This window comes from Anser anser (assembly GCF_964211835.1).
Source record: "Anser anser genome assembly, chromosome: 2".
Classification (NCBI taxonomy): Eukaryota; Metazoa; Chordata; class Aves; order Anseriformes; family Anatidae; genus Anser; species Anser anser.
In genome coordinates, this window is record NC_139721.1 from 136,449,731 (window position 1) to 136,468,013 (window position 18,283).

General features: G+C 36.5%; 1 protein-coding gene across 6 annotated transcripts in view; it reads left to right on the forward strand.

Annotated features, from left to right (window-relative positions):
- The window catches only part of SLC25A13 (solute carrier family 25 member 13), a 101,020-nt gene that overhangs the window by 67,801 nt on the left and 14,936 nt on the right, over positions 1 to 18,283 (forward strand). For all 6 annotated transcript variants that reach the window (XM_083822470.1, XM_083822472.1, XM_083822471.1 and 3 more), the window contains 3 exons: positions 1,879 to 1,931; positions 2,861 to 2,941; positions 15,230 to 15,370. In XM_083822470.1, the coding sequence (XP_083678596.1) occupies positions 1,879 to 1,931; positions 2,861 to 2,941; positions 15,230 to 15,370 (275 nt within the window). The remainder of the gene's footprint in view (positions 1 to 1,878; positions 1,932 to 2,860; positions 2,942 to 15,229; positions 15,371 to 18,283) is intronic.

Sequence of the window (18,283 nt, forward strand, 5' to 3'; positions counted from 1 at the left end):
TTTTCATGCGTGTCCCTAGATATGCTATCTTTCTTCTCAAACTTAGCATCTCTATTCTGCTCAGAACTCTTTCAACAGTGTTTCAGGGCTCCCATCAAAAGGATAAATAATAAAGAGAATTGAGTTTTGATAATCATAACATATAGAATGCACAGGTACCACTTGGAAGTAGCTTTATTACATAGGTATGAGAGCAAATGAAGAGTTCCTCTACCTCTCTTAGCAGCTGGAGACAGTGTCTTTTTAATCACTGAAGATACAAGTTCATTAGCAAAAATGTCTGTACAAAGCCACATATGTCCCATAGATGTAAATTTAGATTAATATTGTAGCAGATACAAAGAGAATTTGGTCTTTATGAGATTAAAGCTGTAAAAATTGTATTCAGTGTATATCCTTGCTTTTATTTGTAGTGCTGCAGAAAGTATAGTACTCAGTTATACAATTGTGACGGTTTTAATGTTTTTTCATTGAGGTCTGAATTCAAGTCAACTATGCAACTAAAATTAATTCTGAAATTCAAATTTTGAAATTTTACTTAGCAAAATCTCTTCTCTGAGCAACTGCACATGAACTTAGTATTACTGCACTCTTTTGTTCGAGTATCCCGTCATGTGATCATATTTCAACATAGTTTTCTTAGGTAACTGTTAGGTGCGTATGTGTATCAGCTGTATGTGCAATTAATTACTCTTTTTGACACTTTAAAAACAAAAATACTAATACAAAGGCAAAATTTTAAAGGCGATAGTTTATAAATATGGCTGGCTTTTTGGCTACCACAACCCAAATGGTGCTATTCTCTACCATCTTTTTCTTATTAAGAAAACTAACCAGTAAAGTGGATAGATGGCAGCAGAATGGAAGAATACGCTAGTCCAGTGCACGTTCATTTTTCTTTGTTATTCTGATGTTTAGCTTTTTGGGAAAATGCTTTTCAGCAAGTGAGCTCTTAGAGGTGGAACCTTAATTGTTGTCTTTTTTTCTCCAAAAAGAAAACCATGGAGAACTGCAAATGTCAGACTTTGTAGAAAGTACCCAGAGGTGCTGCCTGAGCTGCTAAAACAAAGGGGGCTGCACCAGCAGCCTATTCTAGCCTGTGTGATTTGAATGGTGCCTTAATTTCATTATCCTTGTGAACGATTACAACACCATTCTAGCCCCAGGCTTATTTGGTAAGCTCTGCATGTTTTTAGGTTGTGTCGCCCAAACGAGATACAGTCTATTCACTTCAGGCAAGTGAAACCAGTAGTCAGATTCCCACTTCCAGTTTATACTGCATCACTTCTAACAAAATAAAACAGGAAATTCCATACCCGGGAAGAAAGTAGCATAATTTAAGAACTGGTGAGTTAACTGGGTAAAATGCTCAAGAATGCAGTCATACACGCTTGAATGTTTTGCATTATTTTGATTCTTTTCCCCTTGGATCCTACCATCTAATGCCACTGTTTTTGCCAGAAAAAGGTAATGCATACATGAGTTTTAAAATAAATACATCTTGTATCTTAAAAATTCATTAGAAGGTCTTCAGATGTTTTTGTGTGAAGATGCAGAAAATAAATGTTAGTGTAACACAAAGTACTGAAACAGAGTTGGCAAAATCTGTATTGGTGTTTAAGTGTAAAGCGAGCTAATATCACAGATTTAAAAAAGCTAAAGTAACTGTGGTGTATGTAGGAAGTTAATCTGACTTGAAGTGGTAGCACAAAGTTTGTTCTCAAAATGGAATGTTTAAGTACTCTCATTAAATCTAATAACACAAAATCGCTGTAAAAATTGCCCGTTTCTAGGTGCTGATCTCTACATACATTTGTTGATTTGTTTAGTTAATACCAAGTTACTTGATGCATTGAATTCTCCTTTTCCACATTGCAGGTCTGTTACCACAGCTATTAGGAGTAGCACCAGAGAAGGCCATAAAACTTACCGTAAGTTTGCAAATGGATTATTTTCACGTTTCTCCACATTTTAAAGTCTGTCTAATTACAATTAGCATGTTAAGGACTTTTATTCTTAATGTGTCAGCTACATGGTACACTGCATTCCATCATTTTTGCTTGATAGAAACTTAATTACAAACGCACAAACCAACTATTTATATCTTGCTTGCGAACATTACAGGTGGCACACAAATTGCATACTTACACGTATATTTTAAGAATTTTACTGAAAACTTACTGTTTGGATTTGCTCCAAAATATACCAAGCTTATTCAATTTCTTCATCTTATCATCCTATTTGTAAATAGGTCAGGCCTGAGCAAAAATTTAGTAACTATTTATTGGGTTTTGTGGGCTTTAGTTTTTGCTTCCTTATGTAGTTTGATGTTTAATTTTTGCAATACTGGAGATTATTTGAACATGTAGTGAAATGTTGGTAAAAATTGCATTATATCCCAATCTCAATGACTGGTTATTCATAAAAACTTGTAGAATGCATTTTAAAAACAGAAAGGTACTTAATGTTGTTAATGGAATTACTATTACTATTACTATTGCATTAAAACTTATTAAACATTCTGATATTAATTTGGATTTATGCTTAAATTTCCAAATGTAGTGAACGTTTCTAAAATCTTAAATGAGTTTATTATTAATTTTTAGATAGTGATTATATTATTTAATTACTGACTTTCCTTTTTTTTTTTTTTCCAGTCATTCATTACTGAATGCTGAAAATCTTTGTTGGAAAGAAAATCATAGCTAACTTTGCAATATGTCATTTGGTTTATCTAATATCTGTTAGCTTGGTAGCTTCATGGTTGTATTTGCATTTTCAGTTGCACAAAATTTGCAGCTCATGAGTGTTTTCTCCAACCTTTTAATTTATCAACTTTCATAAATGTTTGTTTTTTAAGGTTAATGATTTTGTGAGAGATAAGTTTATGAGTAAAGATGGCTCTGTCCCGCTGGCTGCAGAAATTCTTGCTGGTGGCTGTGTAAGTATCTTTAATTTCCTTCATATGAGATACATGAAAGTACAGCGTGTAAGATTAACTATGTGGACTAAGGCTTCTGTTTAACCACAGATCCGGTTCAAGAGCAGACTCTGCTAGAGCATCTCAGTTCTTTCCTAGATAGGCCAGCCGCTCTTGATGAAAGGGTAAATGTTTCTGTGCATCGTGCCTTTTAACTGTGCTGTATAATTCTCACAGCTTAGAGTTTGTTTCCTTAATAAAGAATGTGTCTTTATGAATGCTGGCTGTAGCTTATGGCCTAAAGAGGATTCATGCTAACCTTTCCAGAAGTTAATAATTAGTTACTACTTTGTGGCACCCACTCTGCCACGTCACTTCTTTCTTGATGTGTTATTGTGCCCACTAATTTTCACTTTTTGCAGTGATACTGGCTTTTTGAAATGGCAAAAACTACTCATGCTTCTTTTGAGTTCGTAGCAGACGTAGGCTGTGTAATGTTAACTCAGTGCATAATGCATTCCTGAATGTAGGCTGTGTTTAAAACCCACTACGTTTTTAAGATTGTTTTCCTTGCACGGAGTAGTATCTTAATGAACAACTGGTATATTACTGGGTAAATGATAATACTTCACATTTTGGTCTAGTTCTGTCTGTTCACATTACAGCTTACTTTATCTGGTGTATTGATTTTGTTCTAGCAAATGCAAATACTTGGGGTAAAATGAATAGTTGTTCAAAGACCAGTGCACTTTGCAGATAAAGAACACTGTTTATTTAAACTGGCTTTGATCACTGGGGCAGAGCAATGTTGGTATATTTTCAATCTATCTTTGTTTCTGTTGTTATGAGACAGATGAGGTCACATTTTCAAGCAGCTTCTACCTGTGTTGAAAACGTAGATTGAGCAGCAACTTAAAAACAACTGCTTGTGTCTTAACCTCAGTAGGTGCAGACATCTGTTCCGTGTGTGCTTGCGGAGAGCATGCTGCGGTTATCTAAGCCTCAGGGTGCAGTGGCTTGATTACGTTGCAGGCTGAGAAGCCCCGGCTTTCTGTAATTCTCAGGAGATGGGGCAGGATTTGGCTGCTGTCTCACTGCTCCCTCTGTTTGATCACTGACCTGTTGTAGACTGCCAGGTAGGATCCCTTGTTCTGTAACTTTAGGAGCATTCAGGGGAGAAAAAGAAGGAGGGGGGGGGTGAAGAAGAATGTGGGTCTCTAAAGCCCTAAATAAAACGCATGCTGTAAATGAAGGAAAAATGCAATAAAGTACTTGCAGAGGAAAAAGTATTTGCCCCTTACACTAATAAAACATCTTATGAACATAGCAGCCATAGAAACTCAGCAAAATTTTCATTTAAAATGCCATTTGATCTAGAGTTTTTGTTTTTACTGACTGCTGAGAATTTTTTTAATGCGGTAGAAAAAGCGCTCTTTACAGAGACCTGTCATTCATGAGTACTGCAGCAAGCTTTTTGCCAGTAGTTCATTGTAAACTGGGGATCTGCTTGAAGAGATAGGTGGCTTGAGATGTATTTGAAACATTCTGTAAGCGTTGGCTTGTCATATTAGGTGTTTGAAATACACGTTAAGCATGGGATGCTGCATAAGGTCCTAGCAGTAGACGTGCGGTGGCAGGATGCCCCGGGTTTCCTTTTAACAGGAGTGCCCTGCTTAAGGGCATAGTCTGGTGCCAGGCAGATAGGTTGCGACTTGTCTCTTCTGCAGGTGGTCTCTGTGGTTTTATTTTATTTATTTGTAATTTTAAACTGAATTCAGACTAGCAACAGAGACTGTCGTTACAAGTGCTGCCTAGTGTTTTGGGGAAAGGAGATGAATTTTTCTCTCGTGGTGTAAATATATACATAAAATGTGAGATGCCAAAGGCAGGCCTTTTCCTCAAGCTTTCAGTATTGGACTGGCCTAACTTTTTGTCCCAGTTTAAGTTAGCGTGAAGCTTGTGATTTCGATGGAAACAGCAAGGACACAGTTGAATGCTTTCGAAAATTTTCAGCCTTGGATTTTAGCTCATTTCAAAATGTAGTAATCGCTTATGTGGGAGGCAAGAAGACAGAAGAGAGCATGATGTGTTGGAGTCTAAAAAGGGGCAGCCAACTAGGATGACTTTTTTAAAAAGAAACCTGCCCTATCACCTTTCCAGTCTCCACATCCAGTTCTCAGCTGTGATTGTGTTACAAACACAGATGTTAAATTTTCCTTTTTCTGTGCTTATATTTCCCCGGAGTGCACTCATCGCTTAAGCAAGGGTTTTGCGGGGGGATTCATGCTAGGTTTTAAAGGTTTAAATTCCAGTCCTGTAAGTACGTTATAGCATTGTTACTTAAGAAAAGGAGGACCAAGCAGATACTTGGATGGTTTTGGCTGTTTAGTAACATAAAGGGCTTTGAAGGGGTCAGTATCACCTGAGTAGCTCCACTCTGCTGGTCGCCCAACCATTGCCAGTGGTTGACTTTTAAGTCCCTAAGGAGCGCTCTTTGCATCATAATTACCGAGAATTAGTACACATGGCTGACTTTTGCACTTGCAACTAAAGCTGATTGTTTCATTGAACAAGTCTTTTTCTGTTTTGTAAACTGTTTTCTCTCCTGAAAAAAAAAAAAGAAGAAGAAAAGAAGAAAATAGAAAGATCCTTTACTCCCTGACCTCGTGGCACTTAGTTCAGTTAACAGCCTGTTTCATAGCTTTTTATTATGTGAAGATGAAAGTGATAGGTTGAGGCTTTAATTTTTTTTTTGAGACCCTCAAGAATACAATTAAAAGTACAGCCTGGATATTTTTATACAGAATCTTAAGGAGGGTTGTTATGTTAATCACTGGCTCAAAATCTCCATCTCCTCTGTAAGAATTTTTCTTAGTGACTACAGGATTTGTTACCTATGTCAATATATAGGAAAAGATTTGTACGATGACTGACACCCACCATGAACACTGGTCTCTCCTGTGTATTTAGGACTCTTATCACTCATGCGAATCCTATATAGCCCTTACCATTATTAGACCAGTAAAAAGCTCCGGTTCCAAGATGTAGGGTAATGATACTGTAGGGCTATGATCTGCTAAGCCTCTAAATGACAAATCTGACTTAACCTCCTCGAATGAAAAAGTGCAAAAAATGTTAGGTTTGATTTCTGCTGATGCTGTAACTTTCCTTCAGGGATTCTTAGGTGAAAGGATGAGTTTGGGTAAGCTGTAAGTGCAACCTAAAGTCTCTTTATTTACAGTGGCGATAATCTTGTAGTCTTTTTTTAATGGTCTTTAATTTATATTAAAAAAAACCCACAAAACTACTCCGACTGATTTTAGTTGCTTTAGTTGCTCTTTTCAACCTAATTACTGAAAAGCTTCATTTAAAAATACTCTGATATTTTTTGATACAGCACTGGTTATTATTCCGATTGTGGGGTTATATTAAACAACTAAAACTATCTGTTAAATTGTCATAAAGGTTATTTTGGGGGTTTTGAAATGTTAGCTACTTAGTTAACACTACGGTTTGAGATGAGACAATCATTTTGCTTATTTCCTTAAATATATGAAACAGTTTCACATTTAATTGAAAAATACACACTGTGTTTCTGGAATTAACAGTGGAAGAAATGCAAAGATTCAAAATAGAGAGCGATCAGAAAATACAAAGTATTAAGAAAAACAGGAGAAGTATTATAGCATGGCTGAAAAGAAACAGCTATATAATATACATGGACTTGTCTGCTTATAGCAATACAATTATATAGGTAAATTGGAGGCCTAACGTTCTGCAAGAAAAGGGAGAAACATTTTGCTTTGTAACCTTTCCTTCTGCTCTCCCTCCTCTTTCCAAGTGCACGCAGTCTTTTCCTTCCCAGCTGCTCAGTGTGTGCTCACTCTATTAGCTAGTTTAAATCATGTAGCACAGTACAATTACAGACCCCGTACAGATCTGCTTTTATTTAAGCTGTCAAGACAATTTTAGGCATATTTCTAGAGACTTTATAGTAATCATCATAAAGCTGAAACATATTGGACCTGCTTGGACAACCTCAACTCTGCCATGGAACATAAAAATTAGATACGGTTAAGATGGAGTTCATCTAGAAAGTGTGCAAAATCCTGTCCAGAATTAATTTTTATGAGGGAATATGATGTGAAATTCCAGATGAATTGTGCCAAATAACCAGTCCAGTGCAAATAGTTTTATTAAGCTACTTACAACATTTATTTTATGTTTCAGAGAGCAGTAAAGGTAAGTCCACATCTGAGCTGCATTTTCTCTTTTGCATTGTATTTGAGGTAGAGAGATGGACTACAACTCCTACACTTCTTCGATCTCTAACTTAGAAAAATTCAGACATTTCTAAGTTGAAGGCTAAATGATATTAAAGGTGTTATTCTTGTTTTCATTTTTCAGAAACCAAAATCTGGCAAAATTCTGATCTATTTGGCAAGGAATTCTGAGCTATGGATAAAAATGAAACTGAGCATTAAGAAGGCAGGGGCGGAATCCCTGCGTGTATATCTGAAAAAAAAAATTATGAACAACTCTTACCACAGAAAAGTCTTGGTATAGTTTATTGAGATACTTAAGTAATAATGGTCTTCTTTACAATTACTCATATTAACTTTGAAAGCAACTGGCATACATTTCTTTCCTTGCACTCTTAACCGATTTATTGCAAGATGTCTATTCTCCCTGTAGCCAGGGACTGTAACTTCCATTGCTTTAAAGAGCAGTTCTACATACACGTATAAAAGCCCAACAGTCACATTTCTTGTTTAAGAAAAGGCTCCTAATACTTTCTTTGTTCTTGATGAAAATAAGAGTATTTACTGCAGATAATTGATTTTGTTAAATAAATCAGATTTAAACTATATTTAATTTAATTAATACAATGTAACAGAATATACTGTAATTAATTAGATATTTTAAAGTATAGTTTTCTTCTCTGAACCACTAATTGTAGTTATTTTCAGCATACTGGTTCTAAGTAATTTTAAACTGATACAAAAAAGAGCAGCTTGATACGGACTTAAATTTAACTTCACGTTTGCAAACCCATTGTGTTTCAACACTGCTTTGTTTTAATTGTCTGGGATAAATTTTCAACTAATCTTATTTTAAAGCCTTACAGTAAAGTTTGGGAAGGCAACATACGGTAACATGATAGCCCTTCCCAGAGGCTGTACCAAAGGGTGGGGAAGTTCCTGGTGTAGGGTTCCTGCTTTTCTTTGACCTCACCCCACATTTCCTTGCAGGTTTGGATGTTTTAAAAAATAGTTCGCTGCATCTTTCACCCGGTCATACCTGTTTAAACTGGACTTTCCTGAATACGTTAAGAAGTTATGCAGAACATGATATCACTCTATTTTGAATTTTCCTTTTAGATTAGTTCATTCAATTTTAATTTTTTTCTAAGTGTATTTTCCCATAACAAATTAGATGTATTTTCCCCCTTTCCTTCCTCTCTTCTCTTCTTTTTCACTTCCTTTCTTCCTAAGGGAAAAAAAAAAAAGAAAGAAAAAAGAGAGAGACACAGATTAGGGGTGGAATTTTTACAAACTGTAAAACAAGAAAGGGTGCATAGATGTAGGCTGATATATTTCTTATTATAGAGCAGTTCTGAACTATTAAAAAGCCCTTTTTTTTTCCAGCAAGCATACCTCATATTCTTTCCATTCTTTTTCTTTTTTACGATTTTATTAGAAATATTGACTGAAAAAGTTTATATGAAGATGCATTATAGCTTAAAACATAATTGTTTTGACAATTATATTTTATTACCCATCCCTTTCTCCTGTTACTACTTCTTTTACAGGCAGTAAAATATCGTAGTGTTTACCAGTACAAGTTCAAAAATAGTAATAAAAAAAAAGAAAGCAAAACCTCAAGCTCAAATCAGGAATTAAAATCTAGCTTGCTAAGAGAAAAAGGAAGATATTTATGATGTCACAGTAATTTATGATGTGACCAAGAAATAATGGGTCACAGTTTTAATACAGCTACCATGCCTTAAGACTTGAAAGGTCTGTAAATCATTAAACGATTCCACAACTAGTCAAAATAGACAAGTAGAGCAGACAGAGCCAAATGTTAACATATTTGACAGGTCTGTAGCTTAATTGCTTTTATAATGCCAATCAAGAAGGCTCCACTTTGATTTTTTTTGGCTGGGCTTCTGAGAACTGAATTACCTATAACGGAGAAAATATCAAATCCACAATTTTAAATTATTTTCCCATGGCGGAGCTGGTCAATGCTTATAAACAAACCATACTCTTGTTTGTTTCTGTTTAGCCAGGTTATTAATAAACTACTGTAGGAAAGTTGTCACAACTTGTATCTGAGTCTTGCAAATCTGTACGAAGCAGTAGCAGGAATGTTCTTCTTTTCAGGCTAATTACAATTCTATTTATGAGCACGTTTACGGGAATGTTTGAAGGGGCTTGCTTTACGTTTTATGTACATGTGGACATTAACAAGAGTTCGTGATTATAGCAGTGTTCGCTGTTTGTGCTGCCCAAACTAAAACCTCTGCCAGACCAAGAGCAGTCTGTCCTCGGAAGACAAGAAAGATTAGCTGGGGAAAAACACAGTTCTGCCTGAGCAGCATGAAAGCTGTTTCTGTGCTAGCCTGGTTGGGGTAGTGAAAAGCAGATGATTGAGGGCTCAGGAAATCTCCTCGTGGTCTGAAGAAAAGGTATTTACTATATGAACTCCCATTGCTAAAGAGCATTATCAGAATTCTGTATAGATAGGACCACAGATGAGAGCACACAAAATAGCACAAGATGGCTTGTCTGGATTTTTGTAGCCTGGCTTTATCTGAAAAAAGGTAACGCAGAACCAACCTTTTGAGAACCCAGTATGATTTACCTTTGACACAGAGTGCCACATAATTAAGGTTTTCACCTTTGAAATATATAAGAAAAACAGTCACTTTGGACAGATGTCTGTTACTCAGTGGCTTTTCTGGTAGCAGGCAAGTCCGTAGTGAAATCACCTGTGCAGCAGCTCAACACAATTCATCTGATGTGTTTGGTATCTTTTGATACATAAACACCAAGACCTTTACAGGTAGTTTGGAGCACTGCAATGGCACTCTGTAAATCTCCCTTCTAAGCCTTAGAGTTAGTGATTTTGTGATAAATCATTTAGGATTGTTTATTTTTAGTACCGTTGCCCTTTGTTGTGCAATGAGGATGGTGATTCTTGAATCTCTTGAGTGCCTTTTTAATTTAGATTTATTTATTTTTTTATGATGGAACAATCTTAATTTTGTGCCTGTACAATGCTCAGTACTTTAGGAACCTTGACTTTAATTAGGATTAATGTATGCTAGCAACTGCACGAGAAAACAAGTTGCATCGGGCAGGCGGCAAGGAGGAAAGGCCTGGAACTGAGCGTGATATCCCATATGACTGGATATGATAAATAGTTGTCTAGAAAGTTTGGAACTTGCACCAGTCTGTCGTCTTGTAAATCCAATAGGTAAGCAAGACATTTCAGACAATTTCTTTTCAAGAGGTTAATTGTATAATACGTTGCTTATGTGTTTTAATGGTTGCCATTAATTGCCATAATTGCCATCCTTGGGTGATATTGTTGGAAATATTAACACTCTCATAGCAGTAGTAATCCTTTCTTCATCCATAAATGTTAAAAGATGGTATGTGACAAGTTGGATAAAGAAGAAAGATCCAGTCTGACCCTAAATGCTCTTAGCTGAAAACAAGAAAAAGGCTATGGCTCAAAGTAGTAAATAAGGTTTATTTGATGTGCTAGAAGAGTTAATGATCAATAGCAATGAAAGGAAAAGAACCTAGTACATTCTTCTGGGATGGAAAACAGAATTTCCTTCCTGAATTGCAAGTTGTGTCATTTTCAGAACCTACATTGAAGCTTTCAGATGGAGATTTGAAAGCTTCAGGAGGGTTAGATCTGGTGTATTGATTTCTTATCTAGACTCACAGGGACACAAAATGCAGTTACATGAACAAGAATGGAAATTTCTTGTCTTAGTGTAATGAAGCAGGTGAAAATCTGTTTATTTACCAATAAAATTTATTACAAGGTGATTTGGACATGTGAAGGAGTAGAAAGCATTCTGACTTCTTAAAACTGGGGTGTTGTTAATCTGGTCATTATTAAACTTTTTTTTATTATTTTTTCAGTACAGGGTGGACTGTATTTCCCCATGGACAAAAAAAATAAAGCAACAAAACTATTCCTACTTCTCCTTTCTGTTCTGTGGAGTAGGAAAGTAGAAGGAGGAATGTGATAGATAGTAGCGTTACTGTACGAGGCTATACTGCCATCGAGAGGTGTTGGGTGATATCATACCAAGTACAGAGTTAAAGAACTGCAAAAGTGAAAAAAAAATATTTATAAACCTTCACATATGTATGGATGCATAGTAGCTGTCCGTGTCTTAAAACACACTGAACATTTTATAGGCATGCAGATTTCTAGTAATGTGTGTTTCAGGTTGAGGATGATGGAGGTATATCCCTTTCATTTTCTTGCTTTACATCAAACAAGACCATAACTGCTTGTGATCAGGTCAAATGTTAAATTCTTTCTGAATAATATGGGCCCTTTGTGGGCCCCTTCAGACAATTATGCACTAGCTCTAGGTATTCGCTCCCGTAAATAAGCCAAAATTGTAGTTTTTGTTTAATCACATGATAATAACTGAAAAGCAATAGATTTGCTTTTCCAATTGGATCGTTTGTTTCTTTAGAAAATGGAAAAAAATGGAAGAGGTGATAAGGAATTCGTAGTTGGGGGTATTCAAGTTTGTAACTTCAGTCTAGAAAAACTGGTGTTACTGGGAGCTATCTATATCAAACATTTAATAAAAGTTATCCCAGAATGATTTTTGTGACGTTTAATGGAGAAATCATTAAGCTTGAGCAACCTGAGCTTTAAACTGTGTTTATTCTGGCCAAGAAAATAGTATCCCAGTTCTTACCTTTGGGAGTGTACTTTAAAAGTTTAAAATGAGGAGATAAACTTTTAACTGCAGAAGTTACCAAATAAAAAGTTAAACTTTTTACCAAATAAAACGAGCAGTATGATAAGACATGTTGCTTATGTTTTGTCTGTTTTCTCCACAACAGTTTATGCCAGTACCTTGAAGAGACTGAAAAAAAAAATAGATGAATGAGATTTCCTTCATTGCATTCACTAAGTAAAAACTCAGACGGAAGAGAGAAACAATGCTATTGTGATTCAGGCTACTGATCTGGAGATCAGGGTATCTGGAGACTGTTACTAGTCAACCTAGGGAGACACACACACTGGGCATACAATTAACCTCCTTACCTTAAATCCCCTGCTTGTAAAACTGGAGTCATTGTACTTTCCTCACAGGAGCACCGGGAGGAAATAGCCATTAATATTTATGAGAGAGACACTTGCATACTATGATGATGAATAACACAATAGGAGTTACCAGTACTAGACAAGCAAGAAATCATTTCATTAGAGAGTATAGTAGCCATCTCCAGTTTGCTTCCGCTCCCTTTTGAGAGTAAGGATCTGCAGTTACCAGCATAGACGGTTAAATAACAGGGTGATAAAAGCTCCCCACCAGGCAACTGTCCCTGTTAGCACTGGGACTGCCTGTGCGCCGGCTGATGGCAAACCAGCCTTCGTCTCCATCGCAAAGTAGGCAGGTGGCAGAAACCCTCCTACCGAGACCTTCTGTCGGGTATTGTCTGCCTCATCGCTTTCAATTACTCATCATTTGATTTTTGGAGTATACCTCTGGTCAAATTCCGAGGATGACAAAGGTTGTGCAGTGTTCTGGGCTAGTACCCAGACGGTTTTGTAGAAAGGGTTCATTGGAAATTTCCAGTGTCTTTCGTTAGCTGTCCTTTGTGGGCAATGAAACCGGTAGTCCTCACATCTGTTTTTTTAGTGTTTTTGGTAATGGCTGGTGCATACGGGTCTCAGTGCTTTAAAAATTTGAATACAGTGAGCCTGCTTGTATGAGGTGGGTAAGTAATAGCATCCCCATTTTCCAAACGGCAAGCTGAAACAGAGAAAGGCTTGTGTGATTCAGCCAGAGCCACAAACATGGAATGCTCCAAGTATCACCGCAGCCAGGTTGGACATGCAAACACAAACATTGGTGTGTGCCAGCACTTTAAACACTTCCCATTCGTTAAAATTCAGAAATTATTTGCCTTTATTCTCCTTTAAAATCAGGTATGTTTCTGTTTCCTTTCTCTAAATATGGCATTCGCTTAGAAACATTTTATAGATTTTTAAATTACTCAACATTTTGGTGCATTAATAATCATAAATTAAACTTAATTTTATTGTAATCTTTTGAGTTTTGATATGGTTTTCCCATAGTGAATATTAAAGAAACACTTCATGTGGAGTCGTGCACAATGAACTGCAAGAATCATACTGAGAGAAAGCAGTTTATTTGTGCTAACGTAGATCAGTTGATACGAATTGTTAAATAGTGTATTTTAGAGGATGGCTGTGGTGTAGCAAATTCGCAAATGAATATTAGCACCTTGCAATTGGGATATTATCCTTTTAGGAATAAAAAAAATGTGTGATGGCATGTGGGAACACTTAATATTTGTAATACATAGACCGTACTGTTTATTATGTAGGAATTTAAAATTCACCAGAAAGACCTTTCCAAGATTTTTTTTTGATTTTGAGACTTTGCAAGATGAGTAGGCAAGTAAAAGAAACTGTCTCATTTTTTTGTTTTGAGTGCTTACTTAATATGTTTTAAGTGCAAAACTGAAGTCAGCGTATGTGCCAAATAATTTATCATTCTAATTTCTGATGGCAATAAGAATAGCAATTTTATATGTACCAGGATTCTGGTTTGGTAAATGCAGTTAAATTAAATTATGCCAATTTGAAAGTCAAAACCAGTTGAGTTACACAAGAGCATGCTTTTTCTGGTCAAAATAGGAAACATTTGGGATATTTTGGGGGTTATGTAAAGACTTTAATTTGTAACCACACCGTGTATGCTCAGTCTAAGTGGTAGACAAGAATAGTTGTTCGTGCGATTTGCCATTTCTTCAGCACATTATTTAAACCATATTACTGTGCCTATTTTTTATTTTGAATGATAGTTAATCTGAGCTGTGATTAATTCTTTTAACATTTGGATAATTTAAAAAAGATGTGCGCATACCGTACGCATACTAGACATGGCTCGATGGTAGTGTTTTTAAATGGAATTTATTTTATTTTAGTCGTTACCTTCTAGAAAAAAAAAACAGTTTTGTTGTGGGGAGTGTGGGGGTTGCCCTTTGGATATTCTGTGATTTCCGAACCTAGAAAGAGCATAGCTGCTAGGCCTTATAATTAAGAAATTAACAGAAATTAGAAGGACACTGATGAATTTTGGCCAGACAGAGCTTGAAGTTTTGAATACGCTTAGATTATGTTATGTAACCTTTTTTTCTTGTTTCAAATTTTTAGCTGGGGATCTGTCGGTGTAGCAAAAAGGTTATGTTCTATGTTGTATATTGTGAATGAAATGAACTTTGCTAGAACTAGTTCACAGTCTAAAATGCATCCCACCATTGTGTTTTAAATCCGACCAACTTTCAAGATCTGTTGAACGATACCTTACCAACAAATGGAGGCTGACACTTTAAAAACATTTAACAGTTCGTGATTAATGGAATCCTTCAGTCTGTAGACCTTCTCTCTTTCTTGGTGCACAAATAACGATGTGGAGCTCGGATTCTTGAATCAAACGGCACTTAATGACACCGAAAGTGGTATTTCATTGGGATTTTAAAAAATGAAAAGTTATCTGCAGTTCTGGTCTTTGGAATCCCTGTGTGCTTTGTTTTATGAATTCATGCCAAAATTGAAAAAGCTTCTGCCAGACTTTTACTCTTCAATAGTATGTTTTCACTTTCTAAGTACTGACAGGTTCATCTCAATTTCTCTCCTTAGTTACTAATTCTTTCTTTTGCTTCATTACTCACTTTACAATGTTCTTGGCTTGTCAGTATTGAATAAATTGGTGTTTGTGAATATATCCTTGCAGCAAGAATTGAGCTAGCTTTTGTTTGATGTACTGCAGTGTCCTGCAGTGGCTGACCTGCTTCCTCTCTGTTTTCTGACCATTCATCTCCTGTGGGGTAGGTTTCTTGCCTTGTGAGCTGCAGTCTGTTAGCTAATATTAAAACTCACGTCTGCTAATAACTCAACTGATTGCAGCAGGATTAAAAATACCTTCTCTTGAATGTATCGGGACATTATGTTGCATATAATTTAATGAGATAACATACTGCCTTCTACTTTTAATTTCAGGCTGGAGGTTCTCAAGTGATTTTTACCAATCCACTAGAAATTGTCAAGATTCGATTACAGGTAGCTGGAGAAATTACTACTGGTCCACGAGTCAGTGCCCTTACTGTACTACGGGACTTGGGCTTCTTTGGTCTCTACAAGGTACCTTTTTATTTATACATAAATTAAAAGCCAATCATGAATATTTCAAACCAGAGAATCACTTCAGTGCTCCCTCAAACTTTAATGAATGAACATAATTGTACTTCTTTTGAATTCTTTGTTATGTGATATTGTATCTTTATTTTTCATAGAAGAAACTGTCTTGTGTTTTTAAGTATGTGGTTCTTTTGAATCTGACTAAAAATTCCTTTTATCATTTCAGCAGATCTGGCTGTAAGTATTGTTCATTGAGGATTAATTTATGATTCCTGATGTTCTGCCTGGTGTAAAAATAGACTTATTTTCATCTGCTTTCATGATATAGAGCTTACAGTTGTGGAGCGATGCTTTTGCTTTTCTGTGTTTGATTCAGCAGCTTTCCCAGATGTCATTGTTAATCTGGTGATGGGAATTAATTACAGCACAATGAGGAGTGAGGAAATACAGACAGTGGGAGCCCAGCGTAAAAGTAAACTCCTAAAGCAAGCTTCCTCTTACTAGTTTAGAAGAACTTCGTAGCAAATAATCCTGGGAAAAGCTGCTTTAATGAATGTGCCCTATGCTTCTGCTCTCTCCATTATCATCCATACATATGTATAAATATACTCGTAAATATATGAAAATAAAGTTAGGTTTAATGTTAGACTGATAAACACACATGCACACACACAGACTACAGCAGGATTAAAAACATCTTTTGTAGATTCTAACAGGATGTATGCTTGGGTGTATAATTTAAAGGGCAAACATACTGCCTTCCCCTTTTAGATGAAGTAGACAAGATACGGAGGGGTATGGAAGGTCCTGGAATACTTTGAGATAGCCATTACACTAGGTATTGAAACAAAAATCGTAATGAATGCCGTATACTGCAGAGCATCATGTGGTGTTTCTTAAGATTTCACAGCTTATTCTACAGGAGAAAGCTTTCACACTGACTCTTTGTCCCAGTGTTACTAGTTCAGTGGGTAGGACTCCTCTGTTTCTTATTTACAGCAGTGCAACTGTAAACTGAAGATGCTTCAAAAACAACAAATGAGCCCCATCCCCCTCCTCCACAATATTTAAATTTCATCCACATTTTTAAGCTTACAATCCTTTTAAATTGTTCTTTTAACATTACAAAGAGGAAGCCTGCCCGGGGAGTAGATGTATGTATGTTTTGGCCTGGAGAGAAGTAGCAGGTCTGAATAGGATTTAATGGGGAGTTGTTTTTCCCTTTAAATCGACTTGCTAATTTTTTAGGTGTTTTACTGAAGCTGATGCCATTGTGTAAACTCCTAGTAAATGACATTACCGCGTCGATCAGGTCAACATTTACAACTGAAAACATGGATATGGTAAACAGCCTGCATCCCTGAGGCTGTGTAGGAATGGAGGCAGCTACTGACTTTTACATGAACTAGTAAATATAAAACACAAAATGGGAAAGAATGACAAGCAAGTTGACTCAAGGTAGCATTTCTACTTTTTTTTTTTTTTCCTGAATACGTGCTATTAGTTGTTCAACAGTGTTTGCTGTGTTTTTTCCATTTTTAAATAATACTACCTGAGATGTTATGGCTTATTTGTGTTTTCTAGTGTATATACTTTGGGAATATTTGTAAGGAATACACGTGAACATGAGCTGTTACATCACTACTTTGCATTAAGACAGGCAGTGTTGTTTAATCGCAAGCTACGTGGTTTCATTGGCTCATTCATTAAGTCCATTTATCTCCACAAAAAGAGCCACAGAAGGGGTTTTGTTTTGTTTTTACTCTTCTGCTGTCTTTGTTTCTCTCTCTCTGCCCCTTTTCTTTTCTCTCCCCGACCCTCTCCTTGTATTCGTGTCCTTTTGTAAGTCCAATTTGAATTCGTTGCCCGCAAACACCGGACAGATTTGACAAAACCAGAAAACTTGACCTGGCAGTCAGTCATCCACCCAACAGAGCACGGCCCACATCACAAAGCTCGTGTTTGAGTGCACCCTTAGTCACTGCTAGCTCTGCTGTTGGGCACGTTTGTGCTGTCATTCACCAAATATTTTGGCACTGGAGCCAAAAAATAAAAAAAAAGAGCAGTCCTATCTGCCATCCTTTCCTTATACCACTGCGAATATTGGTGCAGCCACATAATAATCTGGAATGGGAAATTAATTAAAACTGAAGTCTGTTCCTCCTTCCCCCGTACAGCTTAGTTTACTTTCAGTACGGATGGACTTGCTGTGCAGCTCCTCACAATGGTCTGTCCACACGGAGAGAGGAGAGTGGCCTCACAGCATGGGGAACTCGTCGTTCTGCGTCAGAGAAGCTTTACAGTGCCTCGAGGTGCTTTTGGAAGCAGCGGTGTTAGATGCATCGGCATTATTTATCTGAATGCTTGTGCTGCAGCTGTCAGCGTTGGTGAGGCCAGGCAGGGATTAATACCTCATTGCATCGCGTGTAAGTCGCCGGCCCCAGAAAACACTGCCCAGAGGCATCAGTGGTCTAAACTGAATTTCAGCCTAATCTAGATCTGGAAGGTGCTATCTGTGTGGCTGGTGCTTCTTGCGAATTAATTCAGTGACTGCATTGACCAGTTGAACATCATTAATAAATACTGTACTGAAGAGAACTGAACTATCTTGAGAAATTTGGAATGGTTGTACTCTTAACTAGTCAAATTAGCTGTAAAACTATAAAACAGAAATGAGGATTTTGTGTCTATATCAGCACTTTTCATGCTGTTCACTCTTAACATGAGCAGGACTTTCATTTGCATCTTAAGACTTTGGTTTAGCTTTGTTTTTTGTATCCTTGTAAAGATATATCTGATGCCCCAAATGTATTTATTTTAGTAGAACTAAATAGTGGTGTATACGTGCTACTGCAGAAGAACAAAAACAAATACTTAATTTAGAAAATATTTTTGTTTATGAATCTTGAAGTTATA